The following is a 14926-nucleotide window of genomic DNA, read 5'->3' as shown; positions in this document are numbered from 1 at the left end:
TGCAAAATCTAGCGTTCAAGACAAACTTCCAGAACGAGAACCAGGCCCACTCCTTTTCCCATGAAATGGACACTTGACCTGAGGGCACGAAGTGCATTCACCTACCTGCACAATTGGAAACAAATAGCCATCCTTGCGCCTCGACTCTGAACTGAACTCCATTATAGTTCGTAAGTTGGCGAACGCTTAGAACTCCTTTAAGTAGTGCAACGTTTTAGAGTAACTGAGTAAGAGCGCATGCATTGGCTGTTTGATATATAGATGGCGAAGCAATCGGACTTCACACAGAAACTGCTGAGTGATTTGAGATTGAGGAAGGAGAAGTTGGGATACAGCACTTCCCCAGGCCAAAAATCAACTCATCCTCCTCCTCCTCCTCCTGGTATGCTTAACTTCTGTAATTTGATAAGAAAATGAAATTGAGCGTGATTGATTCGATGAAGAATTGACAATACCTCATTTTTTTTAAACAACTTGTCTTTATGCTATCAGCATACTACCTAACTACAGCATATATAGTATCAAATCATAGATATTTATTATGAAAATCATAGAAACTCATTTTAATAGTTCTTCCCTTGGATAATGTGATATTAATCTTTACTGCAAATTCTTTGATGCTTAATTTAGTGGTATGGAATAGTATTATTGTTCGAGATTAATTTGCAAAAATTCACAAGATTTAGAAGATCAATTAACTAAACAAGATATGTTGCCATATAAAGTAACTTGTTCCTTTCACAATACATAAGAGTTATAGGTAAGATAGTTATTCACATATTTACGATCCTTAAGTATGTCAGGATCAATGCTTAGCTCCCTACTATTTCTGCTATGAATGCTCAGACAGTTAAAATGTGTAATTTCAGTCCCTTTAATTTCATGTAAGCATTTTTTCCATTCCTCAAATTTACCCAGAAGAAAAATGGATTGATTTGAATAATCCCTTCAATAACCAGCATGATTATGAAATCTCCTACATGAGAAGAAAGCACAGCAAAAATGAAAGTCTACCGGGCCTGTAGTTTCTTATGGAAGGGGCATGAGCCAACTTGAATAGAAACCTGCTCTTCATCTGCTTGTATAACAAAGAAAAATAACAATAACAAAGATGATCGTGCTTGTATAACTGGTCAGAAAATAATATTTCTTATTGAAATAGATCATCTGGTTGTAATTCGTTTGCAGAATACCAAGGAAACTCCTTCAGGCTCACCGACCAGAGAACAAGAGAAGCAACGATAAACTATGTGAGTTCTTTGAGCATAACTCTACTTCTTGAGCTATGCAGACCACTTTAACTTTGTTTTTGTTGGGATCTGCAGAATAGCAGAAATTCGATCAGTGCTGAAGCCAAAGAAATATGGCTCACCAGCAAACATAACAAAGCAGCTGTCTCAGAATTAACTTCCCGCGATATTGTTCCTGTTGGAAGAAACAGAAACATTCAGAATTCTATCGATGTATCAATGGCGCTAGCATTTGTGCTGAGTAACAGTGGGAAACTTCACTACATAGCAAAACTGGGCAATGAGTTTATCACCCACAGTGGTCCTATAATGTACAGAGAACACTTGCTGAACAATATGAAGATTCATTCCAGTCACTATCCATTCTTGTCCAACTTGCAAATCAATGAAATATCAGAAGGCGTTCAGAAGTTGAATAGAGTCCTCGAAACATGTTCCGGCAGCTCACACTTTGACAAGGATTCGATCAAAATCGGAAGGGAGCTTCTGAAAGGAGCCATGGATCTGGAGGAGTCACTGAAAATGCTTGTCACTCTACAAGAAGCTTCAGATTTCATGGTTGGCTCTCAAGGGAGGCAAATTAAATTGTTAAAGGACAAGGGAGAAGATGAATCCTCCAGAAACAAAGTAAATAGGAAGAATACACATTCCAAAAATAGGATTTCTTTTGATGGGTCCATCGATCATTTCTTCAATGCAAATTATGATACCATGAATCAAGGGAAGAGAGAGCTGTCCCCATCTTTTATCAGAAAAGGTATGAACACAACAGATTATGATGAGAGCTCATCACTTGCATCCATGACAATTCCTGCACACAGACGGTCTCTGAGTTCTAGTCCTGTTTTCCCAAGCAATGGTTGCAATGAAGACCACAATACTGAACGCCAGACCTCCTCAACCAGTAAAGGCAAACACTCAACTTCAAATCACATTCAGAAGTTGGATCGTAAGCAAGGAAGTGGCAATGTAAGAATGCCAAGTGTAGTTGCTAAACTAATGGGACTTGAAGAATTTCCAAGTTCAAAGGCTGAGGGGAAGAAAGTTGGAGGAAAAGACCTGGCCTGTACGAAACAGATCATAACAGCAGACGCAGCAGCAGGGAGAAAGGTGGTTTCTCAAACACTCTTAATGCCAAGTTATGAAGGGAACAAATGTTTAGACGAAAAGCTCATTGGAGATACCATGGCCAAAATTCACAAGGAGATTCAGAGCACGAGCACATCAAAAGATTATGCACAAAAGAGCCATAGTCAAATATTTTCAAAGACTTATAATCCAGCAGCCCAAACAAAAGAGAAGGTAGGAAGAACAGAACAGAGAAGCAAAACGATTGATCAGGATATGAGCCCCAAACTAGAAAAGGACCTGGAAAAGAGCAAGCATAAAATGTTGTCCTGGAGTCGCTATGACATATTTGGGAAAAAGGATAAACTTTTGAAACAGAAGATGACTGAGGGAGATCGGTCTAGTCTAGCAAGCAGCAAGATAAAAACCCTGCAGTCACACCAATTAATAACCCACATGGTGAAACCCAAACATGCAGTTTCTGAAAATGAAGGAAAAGAGCATGAGAGTAACAGCAACGTAAAGGTCGCAACAGCAACAAAGGATGAACGGAGATCAAAGAGATCTGCATTAAAACTAAGCAAACTTAAAGTGGATGATGCAACTTCCGTAGCAAAAGTTAGGCGTGGAGGGTATGAAGAGCATGTAAAGCAACCAAAAGAACATCTAAAGAGCAGCAAACAAGAGATGCAAAATATAGTGAATAGAGTATCTGACTACAGGGAATTAAATAGAACTGCAACACATGAGAACTCAGATAATATGAATTCCTTACAAAAAAATCCAGTAATTGAGAGAGAGAAATCACTGCCAACAGCAAAGAAGGTAGACGCAGCAAATGTGAAGGCTTACAGAGATAAAAGCCAGAGAGTCTTCTTAGGAGACAATTTTGCAGATATTGAAACGCCGAGTAAGAAAATTCAATCATCTTTCTTAAATGATCTGGAGAAGAGATGGAAAGAAAGAACCAGTAAAAATCAAGTACACACAGTTAGCTTGCATGAGACAGATTCAAAGCAACATCACGAACGGAAACCTGCATCGAACTTGCTTTCAGTTGATTCTCCAGTAGATTCTGGTGGAGACAAAAACATACTACAGGATATATCAGTTGAAGAAGAACATGTAAGTTATCCTTTCCTTTATCCAATTAGTATACGGAATTAAGTTGATCTGCATCAAAGATAACTGAAAATACATAATTGTTATTTTTTAATTATTTGTCTATACGCTAAGAAATCAGTTTAACACTTGAAAATTTTCAAACGTTAGATGTTTTTTACGAGCATTAGAAACATGATCATTGAGAAAGAATATAACATTGGACCTGGCTCAATCACTGTGAATAAGTGATGTTAGAATGAAAAACGAGACTACATCATGCTTATGGCCCATAATGAAGCACTTAGCATTAAATGTTATTTATTGTTCTGCTAGCTCTCATATCTTTTTCACAGGTTAATGATATGATTAAAGAAGATTCTGTGGCATCACAGAATCAAAAAGTTTCACTCAGTTTAGACACAGAGCCACGACTATCCAATTTAGAAGAAGAGGAACAAGAAGGTAAATCAGATATCACTTTTGACAAACATATCAGTCTAACAAACATCTAATTTATTCAAGTATGTAAGCATATTTACAAGAAAAGAAGGAGGAGATTTTAATAACTTCACAATATCCCTTAGCAGGCGCTACTGAAAACAAGCATAACAATTGCAACTACTCAAAGTGGCAGAAGCAGGAAATATGTGAAGCAAATGGACCAGGTTTGCTAACCAAGGATGAAAATCTCCTCAAGCAACTTCTGGTAAACGATCAGCATTTCCTCGACATGGCACAGGCATTCCTCAAAATCACAATTCCAGGTGTTGTTCTTCAAACCAGCAACAAGGCTTGCCAGAATGAGGAAAATAAGGTTCTTTTAGACTGTGGATACGAGTTATTAAGAAGGAAAGGGAGAAGAGGGAACGTTCGAGCCATGGAACCTCTTTATTCACCTGGAGATGTTAATATTGATGCACTAGTGAAGGGGCTGAATAACGATTTTGAGAGTCTTAAATTTTCAAACGAAAGTACAGTTAGTGATGACAACGCAGAATTTCAGTATCTGCTTCTTAAGAGAGACATTGAGAACAGAAAGCCAGATATCAACTGCATGTGGGACATTGGTTGGAGCAGCATCATAGCTGCATCTCTCCAAAAAGATGAAATTACAAGGGATTTAGAAAAGCATGTACTGAGTGGACTTATTAGTGAGTTAGCTAGAGAGTTAATTAGTACAACCACAAAGGTTAAGTAGGTACAAGTCTGTAATATGTGGGGGCAAGTTTCATAAATAGTTAGGTATATCGAAGACACATGTTTTCAATATAATATTTACTGCTGGTGTACATCTATTAGAAAAAGTGTTAACCATCAAATGGTAGTAAATTAGACATATGAAGCGATAACAAAAAGGCATAGCCATGATGATATATTGGTGACAAGTAAAAGGGTCATCATATCTGTGACCAAGCACAGCGCAGTCCCGAGTCATGATCCAAGAAGGGTCTGTTTAATTCTCGGGACACTTGTAGAAAAAAAAATTCCCACCATCTAATTTATTAATTGTCGATTATAAATTAATATATAATTTATCCTCTTCCTATAATTATATAGGATGGAGTAAAAATTCAATTAAACTGAATTGAATTAAATGAAGTTAAAAGTTCGGTTAATTTAAAATTTTATTTTTTCCTAAAAATATCAAATTAATCAGTTCCATTTCGATTTTGAAAATCAAATTTCAATTAAACCGATTTAATCGATATTATGAGTTGAATCAAATCAAATCAAACTGGAACCAAACCGAACTAATATTATGAGTTGAACTTAATCAAACCGAAACCAAACCTAATCAAGCCAAATCAAATCAAATCGGAATCGAACCAAACTAAACCAAACCAAAAAAATCGGATATTTCGGTTGAAAACCAAATTAATCAATGTTTTATCGGTTCGGTCAATTCAATTTTTTAAAAAAGTTTAGTCGGTTCGGTTGATTCAGAAAAAGTTTAATCAATTCAATTTTCGGTTTAATCGATTCGGTCGATTTGATTTAACTGATTGCTCATCCCTAAACTTAGGGGCGAACTGTATGGAACGCCTGAGATAAACACAATAACCTTTTATTATAATTGATGCAGTGGCCATGCCACTAGGTATAGCCGAGTTGATCACATAAATTTACAAAAATGGGCCAAGATTGATTCCTGCTAAGCCAACGTAAATATCCTCATATGGTGGCTACTCAGTTTTCTAGTTTAGAGCATCCACAACAGCTTTCCAATCGAAAATGCATAATTTAAGTTTAAAAAGTTATTTTATTAAATTTTAATATCTATTTTTCAATACACCATATATCAACTTCCCTATTTCTTCTCTCTCCTTTATAATATTTAGAGATTGAAATTCGTTTCCAAAATTTAGGGTATAAAAGTTTTTTAGCTACCTATCCAAAATTTAAAGTAAAATATTTGAATAAGATATATGAATGCTTTTACTTCCTTAGAACATCCATATTAGCTACCCTATCTAAAAATTTTATTCTAAATTTTGGATAGGATAGCTAAAAAATGTTTGCATCAGTTATCCTATTCATTCTCTAAATTTAGATTTGATGAATAGTGGTTTAGGGAATGAAACATCTACTCTAAAAATAAAATAATATTTATTTTTAATCTCTTTCCTTCCACTTAATATTTTCAATCTCTCTTCTCCCACTTATTTCATAAAGATAATAATAAAAAATATAAGAAAGAGAAGAAAATAATAAAAAATTAAGGATGATGTAAATTTTAAGATAATTGATGTAAAATGATTCTTTAAATTTAATAAAGTGAGTCATTTATTTTAAAATTTAGATATAGTAACGGTGTAGCAAGCGTATAAACTTTGTAAAAATTAGCGCAGTGGCCATTCAATTCAAATTAAACTTGATTTCAAAAAAAAAATTGTACAAAATACAGTAGTCCCTAGTCCTAACGGACGAATGAATTCCATGAATAAATAAATTCAAACGAGAAGTTACATACGCCATGCCTGTCTCAAAGAACAGCCCGTAGAAGCAATAAACTAATTAACTCGCCTCAGAGATGCGGATGGGATCCTGTCTTTGGGGACAGAAATCTTCACTTCTTGATGCAGAATGAAGGAGCTGGTTTTCTTTGATCGGTCCACTATGTTCGCCGCTGCTTTCAGGGCTTGCGACTACAACTCTTCTGATGTTGTGGTTCACATTTGGGGCGCAGGTAGAAGCTTGATTCATAGTCAGGACCTGAGCAGCATGCTCTGCCCAGGCCTCACTCCGTCGTTCAAGTCCTCGAGCGATACATCTCCTTCCAGAGCTCGCACAATCTGACTCATTTTCGGTCGTCTCTTCGCGGAATGACGAACACTGGCAGCGGCAGCTGCCACCATGCGCGCCATCTCCGTGGGATGAAATTTACCATCTAAACGGGGGTCAGCTAACTCATCATAGTTTCCATCGGCCAAAGCTCGGGACAGAATAGGACGAGCCTGTTTCGCCAAACCTACTGTTGTCAGTCATGCGAAACGAGAGAGTTTAATTTAATGAACGTACTGACCCGATCAACCAAGCTATCTTCCACGAAGTGCGAGCTGTCAACTGGTCTTCTACCGGTTATCAACTCAAGAAGCATCACTCCGAATGAGAAGACGTCAGATTTCTCCGTTAGCTTCCCGCTTGACGCATACTCTGGAGCAAGATACCTGGGGAGAAGAAAGAAATGAAAAATAATGCTATTTGGAATTTGCTCGATTGAAGATCGCTTTCGAAACATCTTGCTCACCCAAGGGTTCCCATAACGCGTGTTGATACGTGAGTGTAATTGTCAGATGAAAGCTTCGCCAACCCAAAATCTGCAACCTGAATACGTTTCATCAGTCAGTTATCTAGGCTACAATGGATGAACAAGTCAAAAATACTCACCATGGCTTCAAATTTGAAGTCTAGGAGAATGTTGGCAGCCTTGATATCACGATGAATAATTCGAGGATGGCCTTGCCGAGAAATTCGACCAGACAAATTAAAAAGTAGTATAATTTAAATCGACGAGAAGCATTATCAAATCACTCACAATCCTCATGCAAGTAGGCAAGGCCTTTTGCTGAGCCTAAAGCAATTCTGAGCCTTGTGGACCAATTCATCACAGGAATCCCTTTTCCTACAATAGATGCAGAAAAATGAACAGCACCACGGCAATAAGCATCTCGTTCAACAAATGATTTTGCAAGTGAGTGCTCACCGTAGAGGTGGTATTCGAGATTATTGTTAGGAACGAATTCATACACTAGCAACCTTTGTGAACCAGCACTGCAGTAGCCAACTAGAGAAACAAGGTGGCGATGATGTACGCGGCTAATGATCTCAACCTCTGCCTGGAACTCCCTCTCTCCTTGCCCACTCCCTGACTTGAGTTGCTTCACCGCGATCTCCTTCCCGTTAGGTAGGACTCCTTTATGCACATATCCAAATCCTCCCTGTCCTAGTAGATTAGCATGGGAGAAGCCATTGGTGGCAGCTGCAAGCTCCTCATAGCTGAATGTGCTTTTGTTGAAGCCGAGTGCAATGGCAGGAGAAGGGGGAGGAAGGGAAGGGGCATGTGGCCCTGAATACGCTGAGTTTGCATCACCGGTGCTCATTATGGTAGAAGGTGGCTGCCACCCAACTCCATCTGACAAACCTCGAGGCGGTGGGAGTGGAACCTTCACAGCATAATCTACACCTTTGTTTTCATCGCGCCAATTCTGTGGCAGCCCACTGCTGTAAAAACCGCCGCTGTCTACAAGCATAGATAAGCAAATTATGTCTGTAATTAAGGAAAGCAAGAATAAGAATGAATCTCGATCAACTATCTGCACGCTTCAGTTACCATTATATGTTGAACCTTCTGTATAGTGGTGAATTGGATTATGGCGCTTCTTCTTCTTGCAACAACAAATGCATATGATGACCATTAGCACAAAAAAGAGTCCCACTCCAGCCACAATTCCTATAAGAACCGGCATATTCACATCAAATTGGTGGTCTTGAGAGTGATTTGATTCACCATCATGATTGGAAGGAAGAGTTAATTCCTTGGGGGGTGACAATGAAAACTTATGTGGCGGTGGCGGTGGTGAAGAAGACTCATCATCATCATCTAACTTAGATGGCGGTGTTAATTCCTTAGAGGTTGAAGGAGGTGGAGGAGACAATAAGGGTGGTGGTGGTGGCGGCGGCAGTGAGGAGTTGCTATTAGACGGAGGTGGAGAATTTAGTGACGATGGTGGTGGTGGTGGAGCTGACAACGAGGATGATGAATCGCCAAAGGAAGATGAGGAATTATCTGGTGGTGGAGAGAACATTTTTCTCCCAGATGAATTGTAATTCACTGCTCTTCCTCAAACTCTATAGTCTCAGACAATGCAGCATACGATAAATACCTACAAAGAGAAAAAAAAATATGAACAAAAGGAATGGACATAAGGATCTTATATCACCTCTACTTTGATCATAAGAAAACTTCAGTCTTCTACCTTTGTTTCACGATTTAGTGATGCAAGGAAATTGAGGAGAATAGTTCAAAGAGGGTGCATGGAGCGTTTGGCTTCCTCCAAACACCATGTCTCTCCAATCCTCTAGAATCCTATATATCGGGAGAGTATTCTCAAAGGAGCCAGCCAAGACCAAAAGGATGGAGTTAGAGAGAAACGAACCAAGAAACAGAACTGGGCAGAGGAAAAGGGCAAAAGCAACACTGCAGAGATCTACAGGTGACCTGGATTTCCAATGTTAGTTGTTCCGTGTCTAATCTGGGACTTGTGGTTAACTGCTTCCCCAGCTGCCACTCCATCTATGTCATCATGCCGTTTCATCTAACTCTCGTTGAAATATTTTATTTTTTCCAAAAAAAAAAATGACATAATTTTCATGCAGCACTTGAAAGGCAATGCGTGACTACAAATACAGAAATTATGTAGGACAAAGAAAATCCTACCTAAGATTTTCATTTTGAAGTGTTATTAATAATGTTTCAGTCAAATACTGTAGATAGTCAAGTTACCGATCAACGAATGGACTAATGTCCACTTCTCTTCAAAGATCGTCGAAGAGAATGAAAGGTCTTAAAAAGACACTCCAAAAGAAGGTTAAATTGGGCGAGGAACGGATCTCAGGGCCACTCTGATATTCAACTTAGGGTTTACTTTGTTGGTAATGGGAACATGTAAACGAGGAGGTGCCCATGGTGCGCACATTGCTCACATTTAATTGAGAGCAAATTATCATACTACCCTTGATAGATTCCCATTATATAAGCATTCAACTCATTTATCCTTGGGGATTGAGGATCGAGAAAGAGAAAAGCAAGAGAGAAATACAGAAAGAAAAGAAGAACGGCAGACAAGGATTTTATTTGTGAACCAAGGAGGGCTTTTTGATTTCATATCATGATTGTCCTTTCGACAACAAGGAAGAAGATTTGTGAAAGATCACTGTAAGTTTTTACAGGCTTTATACTGTATATATCATGCATTTCAAAATAATAATGACATCAGGGCATCTTAGGTTCTAAATGCATGAGAATAATCTATTGTGATTGCACATGTTCATCACCGGAGGAATCACCGACAGAGTCTCTGTCGAGTTCCACCATTGCCAGGTCCATCACTAGGTACAGTCATGATCTACGGTCATCGTCGAACCCCGATACGCACGAAGTTTGTCTCCATTTCTGGCCGAAGGACGTTTAGGAGGTTAGTCCTCCAATTTTGACGGGCGAAAGGAGTTGGAGGTGATGATGGCATGGGTGTTACCCATAGATAAAAGAAAAGCGGCATTAGGTTTCGTACCGAAGCAGTAGGTTTCGTATGTAAGTTTCGGCAGAAAGAAAAAGTTTTTTTTTGCATTAAACTAAGGTTTATTAATGCATGAAAAAAAAAAAAAAACGTTTGAAACTCATGCATATTGAAATTAATGGCAACACATACAGTAGAATTAGTCTATCTTTTTAATGCGTGTGGTAATTAATTAGAAAATAAGTTCAATTAATTCACGGTTCATGATTGATTGTTGAACTTAAATGGGCTACATCAGATTGGTCTAATCAAACCTGGCTGGGCAATTAATTGGGCTTGGACTAGATTTGATCACATAATCAGATTTGTTCTATTGGATCAAATGGATTAAATTTATTCTGATAGGTTAGACTTAATCCAATGTGCATTGATTTGATCAAATAGATCTGAGTTTGATCAAAAAGTATGAGATTGACCCCATTTGGTTAAATGGGCATAGGTATTAACAAGAACAACATAGGTAAGATATCTTTGTCCAATTAGATTATTTTTAACGTGGACAATGAACCAAGATTAGGATCAAGATTCTCAATCGACTAGATCAGTGTGTTAGTCCACTGAAGCTCCTCAAATAAAGAAAAATTAGTTTTTCTTATTTTCTTACAGATTTTGTATATTTTTCTATGCATATGTGTGAATTGAAATAAATCAGTTTTATTACTGGTTTGTCAGTTTTGTACTGACATTATTATTTTTTAATTCCAGATGTCACGGATGATATGCACGATGACGTGTCGCGATGTGTAACGAAATGAGCTACAAGACAAGATTCAGGAGATCGAGTACGACCTAGTTTATGGTGTCAGAGGACATATTGGACGACTTGATCGATTGTTCTGGAAACTTGAACAGGAAAAGTTTTCAATCTTGGATAATTATAGGATCTGGACTTTGACTCAATCATTGTCCGGATGTCCAAAGGTGGTTGCACACCATATATGAGGGTGCTTTGAATGACGCATCTCATATGTAGAATTGTGTGTAGAGCTACTTCACCATAACTATCCAAAGGAGGATTCTAAAGAATCTGAGAAGGATTCTGAAAAACCATATGAGGATCCAAAAAAAGATCTTGAAGAATCTAAGGATGATTCTAAAGAAAGTTCGATTTTAGACCAAATGGAAAATCTTAAAGTTGGTCTATCTGAGATTGCCCTAAATGAGCCTAGGATGAAAGGGATTGAGTTGACCATTGCATTGGTGTTTGTCATAATGGGAGTGGTGTTGTTTATCTAGTTTATTAGAGTTCCATTATTATTACACTCATTATGTACTAACAGTATTAGTCTATTTTATTTTTTAGTCGTGTAATAATTCTATTGTTATGTACGAATAGAGTTATTTTATAAAAAGTTATGTTATGTGTTAACAAATTCAATTTAATGAATATACTTTTTTTTTAGGAACAAGAAGTTCTAGAGACTATTCATTAGTTTATGGAAGAACTTGTCGATGGTTCTACGTCATAGCATAAACGTGATCTTAATGCTTATAAGGCATGGAAGAAAAAGGACTCCACTGCTAAAGAAATATTGATTAGTTCAATGGTAGATAACTTGGTCTATAAGTATGAGTCATTTCCATCAGCTCATGCTGCCTAGGTAGCCCTTAGAAAGAAGTACAGTGGAGTTAGTTTAAGTAAGCTTCGTAAGTTGACAATAAAGTTTAACAGCTACAAAAACCATTTCTCAATATATGAGGAAAATGGCTAATATAATTTGAGAGCTAAAAATTGTTGGTCATGAGTTGACTAATGAACAACAAGTTCAAGTAGTTATCTATTCCCTTCTTGATTCTTAGAAAATAATGAAATAGAATCTGACTTATAGTGAAAGTATCAAGATTTTCACTAATGTCTCACGTTAGTTGAACTGGGGGCAGAGAGAATAGAATTCACAAGGATATCTGGTTAAACTTTTGTAGCTGAAAGTTCTGGATCCTAAAATAAGAAAAAGATGGTTTAAGAATAGAAAAGGAAAGGGAAAAGAAGCTAGTGATGGTGCTAGGCAAGGCCCCAATCAAGAAGAAAGGAAATAAGTATAGAAAGAAGCCTAAAAGCAAGATGACTTGCTGTAATTGTGGCAAGAAGGGCCACTTTACTCGGGGTTGTACTGAGTCAAAAAAGGTAGATCCATGTTTAACTTCTTTTCATGAGCATTATGTTGCTAGTTTAGTGTTGTTAGCTGATTTTTATCCTTTGTGGATTATAGATTCAGGAGCAACGAACTACGTAGCTCACGATCGAGCTATATACGTGAAGTACCGTCGGGTAGTAGCTGGTAACAAATGGCTATATGTGGAAAATAATACAAGGATCGAAGTTAAAGGAGTTGATGTTGACCTCTAGGGTTTCGATGTTTGACAATGTACATAAGTGTGTGGTCAGTTTAATTAAGGGTTGAATCCAAACAGGACTTGATGTTTGTAAGAGAGAAGTCTAGTTAGGATTAGATAACTAGCAAGGGTAAGTCATAACCGAAGGATAGACATCAGAGAAGTCTACTAAATGACTAGTCCTAACTGGAGGTTAGGAAAGGAGAAGTCCTGGTTGTTGGATCGAGAAAGCACTAGAGGGGGGGGGGGGGTGAATAGCGCTCGCGGCTATTTCATTTTTCGGATCGCAAAACTATCGGAGTGAAAACGTGCAGCGGAATAAGCGAAAATAAAATAAAGAAACACAGAGACACAAGGAATTACTTCGTTCTGAGCCTAAGGCGACTCCTACTCGAAGTCCCGCGATCCTTGTTCGCTTTCCGTGGGCAACAATTATAATTTCGAATAGAGTACAAGTATTGCAAATAAGTACAATAGAAAGAACTACGATTATACCGACAACAGTATTGAAATCACAAGTTACGGAGCTCCGGGTCGTCGGAATGTCGCAGCAGTACTTCGGAATGATCTTGTTAGCAGCACGTCGAAGAAGGAAAGCCTGGAACTTGATGTCCTGAGCTGCTGGTCTAGATCCCTTATAAAGGGTGTTCAAGGCGTCTTCTACTGTTCACCAAGGCGCCTTGAATGAGCCGAGTCAGCCGCGGAGATAAGTGCTAAACTGGTCGAACCTTATCAGGTTTAAGGCGCCTCCAACCTCTCCAAGGCGCCTTCATCAAGCTGTCCAAGGCGCCTTGGCTTCCTTCAGGGGGCCTCTAAGCTTGCTTCACAGCCAGCTCAGGTTTTGCACCCGAGGCGCCTCCAAGCTCCATGGAGGCGCCTCAGACACTGTTCATCCGAGGGAAAACTTCATTATTTTGTACCTGCAAGACATGTTAGTCCCAAACAATATCCTGCAACACCAAAGTTAGCACAATACAATAGAAAATATGATAACAGAGTAATGACAGTCTCCAGATTGTCCGGGTCTGACTTCGGATTTCCGTCTGGAAATCCTAGGTCGACCCGACGCCTTCTGTTCCCTCTACGGGGAACGCGTCCTCACCTACTCCACTCAGGAGATTTACCTGCTGCCAGTGCGATCCTCCAGATCAACTGGACTTTTGCTTAGCACTTGACGTTTCCGGACTTTCTACTGGACATCCGCTTCCCGGCTAGTCCAGTCTTTTGTTGGTGCAATATCCTTTAGGTCAAGGTTGACTGAGTTGACCAAGCTTGGGTCTTGGTCATAGTTTCGATGTTTGACAATACATGTAGACACATGGACAATGCAGGTGCAGTTGTTCATGCGGGGAGATTCTGATCAGGGATTGATCAGTGTGATTGAAGGAGAGTCAAGTAGGTCAAGAGTGACCGGATACCTGACTAGGAAGTCCTAACTGGTATGTTAGGCAACAGAAGTGAAAGTCCTGGTGAGTGAAGCCAGGCAGAAGGAAAGCCCTAGTGAGTGAAGCTAGGCAGGTGAAAGTCCTGGTGAGTGAAGCCAGGTGAAAGTCCTAGTGAGTGAAGCTAGGCAGATTGGAAATCCTGGTGAGTGAAGCCAGGTGAAAGTCCTAGTGAGTGAAGCTAGGCAAAAGGAAATCCTGGTGAGTGAAGCCAGGTGAAAGTCCTGGTGAGTGAAGCCAGGCAAGGGAAAATCCAGATGGATCAAGGATGATCAGACATCTGGTGGAAGTCCAAGTAGGACAAGAGAGTGACCGGATACTTGGCACGACGAGTAAAGTCCAAGTGGGTCAAAGGGATTGACCAGACACTTGGTGGGAAGTCCTAGCAGGTCAAAGGAGTGACCAGATGCTAGGCATGATGTATCAACAGGTCAAGGTTGACCGGATGTTGGTTTGAGAGGCTTGGGACTTGGTTTTGGGCAAAAACCAAGTGCTGGATCGATCAGTGGATCGATCCAGGCCTTTCCTAGCGAACAGAGAGCCTCTGGATCGATTCGTGGATCGATCCAGATGTCCAAATCGATCAGTGGATCGATTGGGACGCGGCTGCTTTGCGCGATAAGCGCTGGATCGATCCGTGGATCGATCCAGGCGTTTTTCCATAGCACAGAGGCGCTCTGGATCGATCCGTGGATCGATCCAAAGCCTCCCCGATCGATTGGGAATATTCGAATCGATCGGGATCCGACCGTTGCGTCGTATTTGAGCTGCAGGCGTGCCTTGGCTGCAGCATCTCTTCACCGATTCACTCCAGATCTCTCGCCAGCTTCTCCACAGCACTTGCAAAGCTCAGATCGCCAGTTCTTGAAGGATCTTGGAAGGTTTCCAAGTCAAGAGGCGGATCAAAGTCAAGAAGAGAAGCTAGGGTTAG

The 14926-nt window shown here is 39.4% G+C and overlaps 1 protein-coding gene and 1 pseudogene across 1 annotated transcript; one reads left to right on the top strand and one right to left on the bottom strand.

The window, feature by feature from the left end:
- Positions 1–109: 109 nt before the first annotated feature.
- LOC122008134 lies at positions 110–4701 on the top strand. The gene is made up of 5 exons (XM_042563737.1): positions 110–382; positions 1189–1250; positions 1326–3443; positions 3776–3884; positions 4010–4701. The coding sequence occupies exons 1-5, from the start codon at positions 262–264 to the stop codon at positions 4618–4620; spliced, it is 3021 nt and encodes a 1006-aa protein (XP_042419671.1). The 5' UTR covers positions 110–261; the 3' UTR covers positions 4621–4701.
- A 1854-nt stretch (positions 4702–6555) lies between these two features.
- LOC122010484 lies at positions 6556–8728 on the bottom strand (annotated as a pseudogene).
- Positions 8729–14926: the final 6198 nt, after the last annotated feature.

This window comes from Zingiber officinale, chromosome 8A, assembly GCF_018446385.1.
Source record: "Zingiber officinale cultivar Zhangliang chromosome 8A, Zo_v1.1, whole genome shotgun sequence".
NCBI classification, from domain to species: domain Eukaryota; kingdom Viridiplantae; phylum Streptophyta; class Magnoliopsida; order Zingiberales; family Zingiberaceae; genus Zingiber; species Zingiber officinale.
This window is presented reverse-complemented; position numbering and strand designations above follow the sequence as displayed.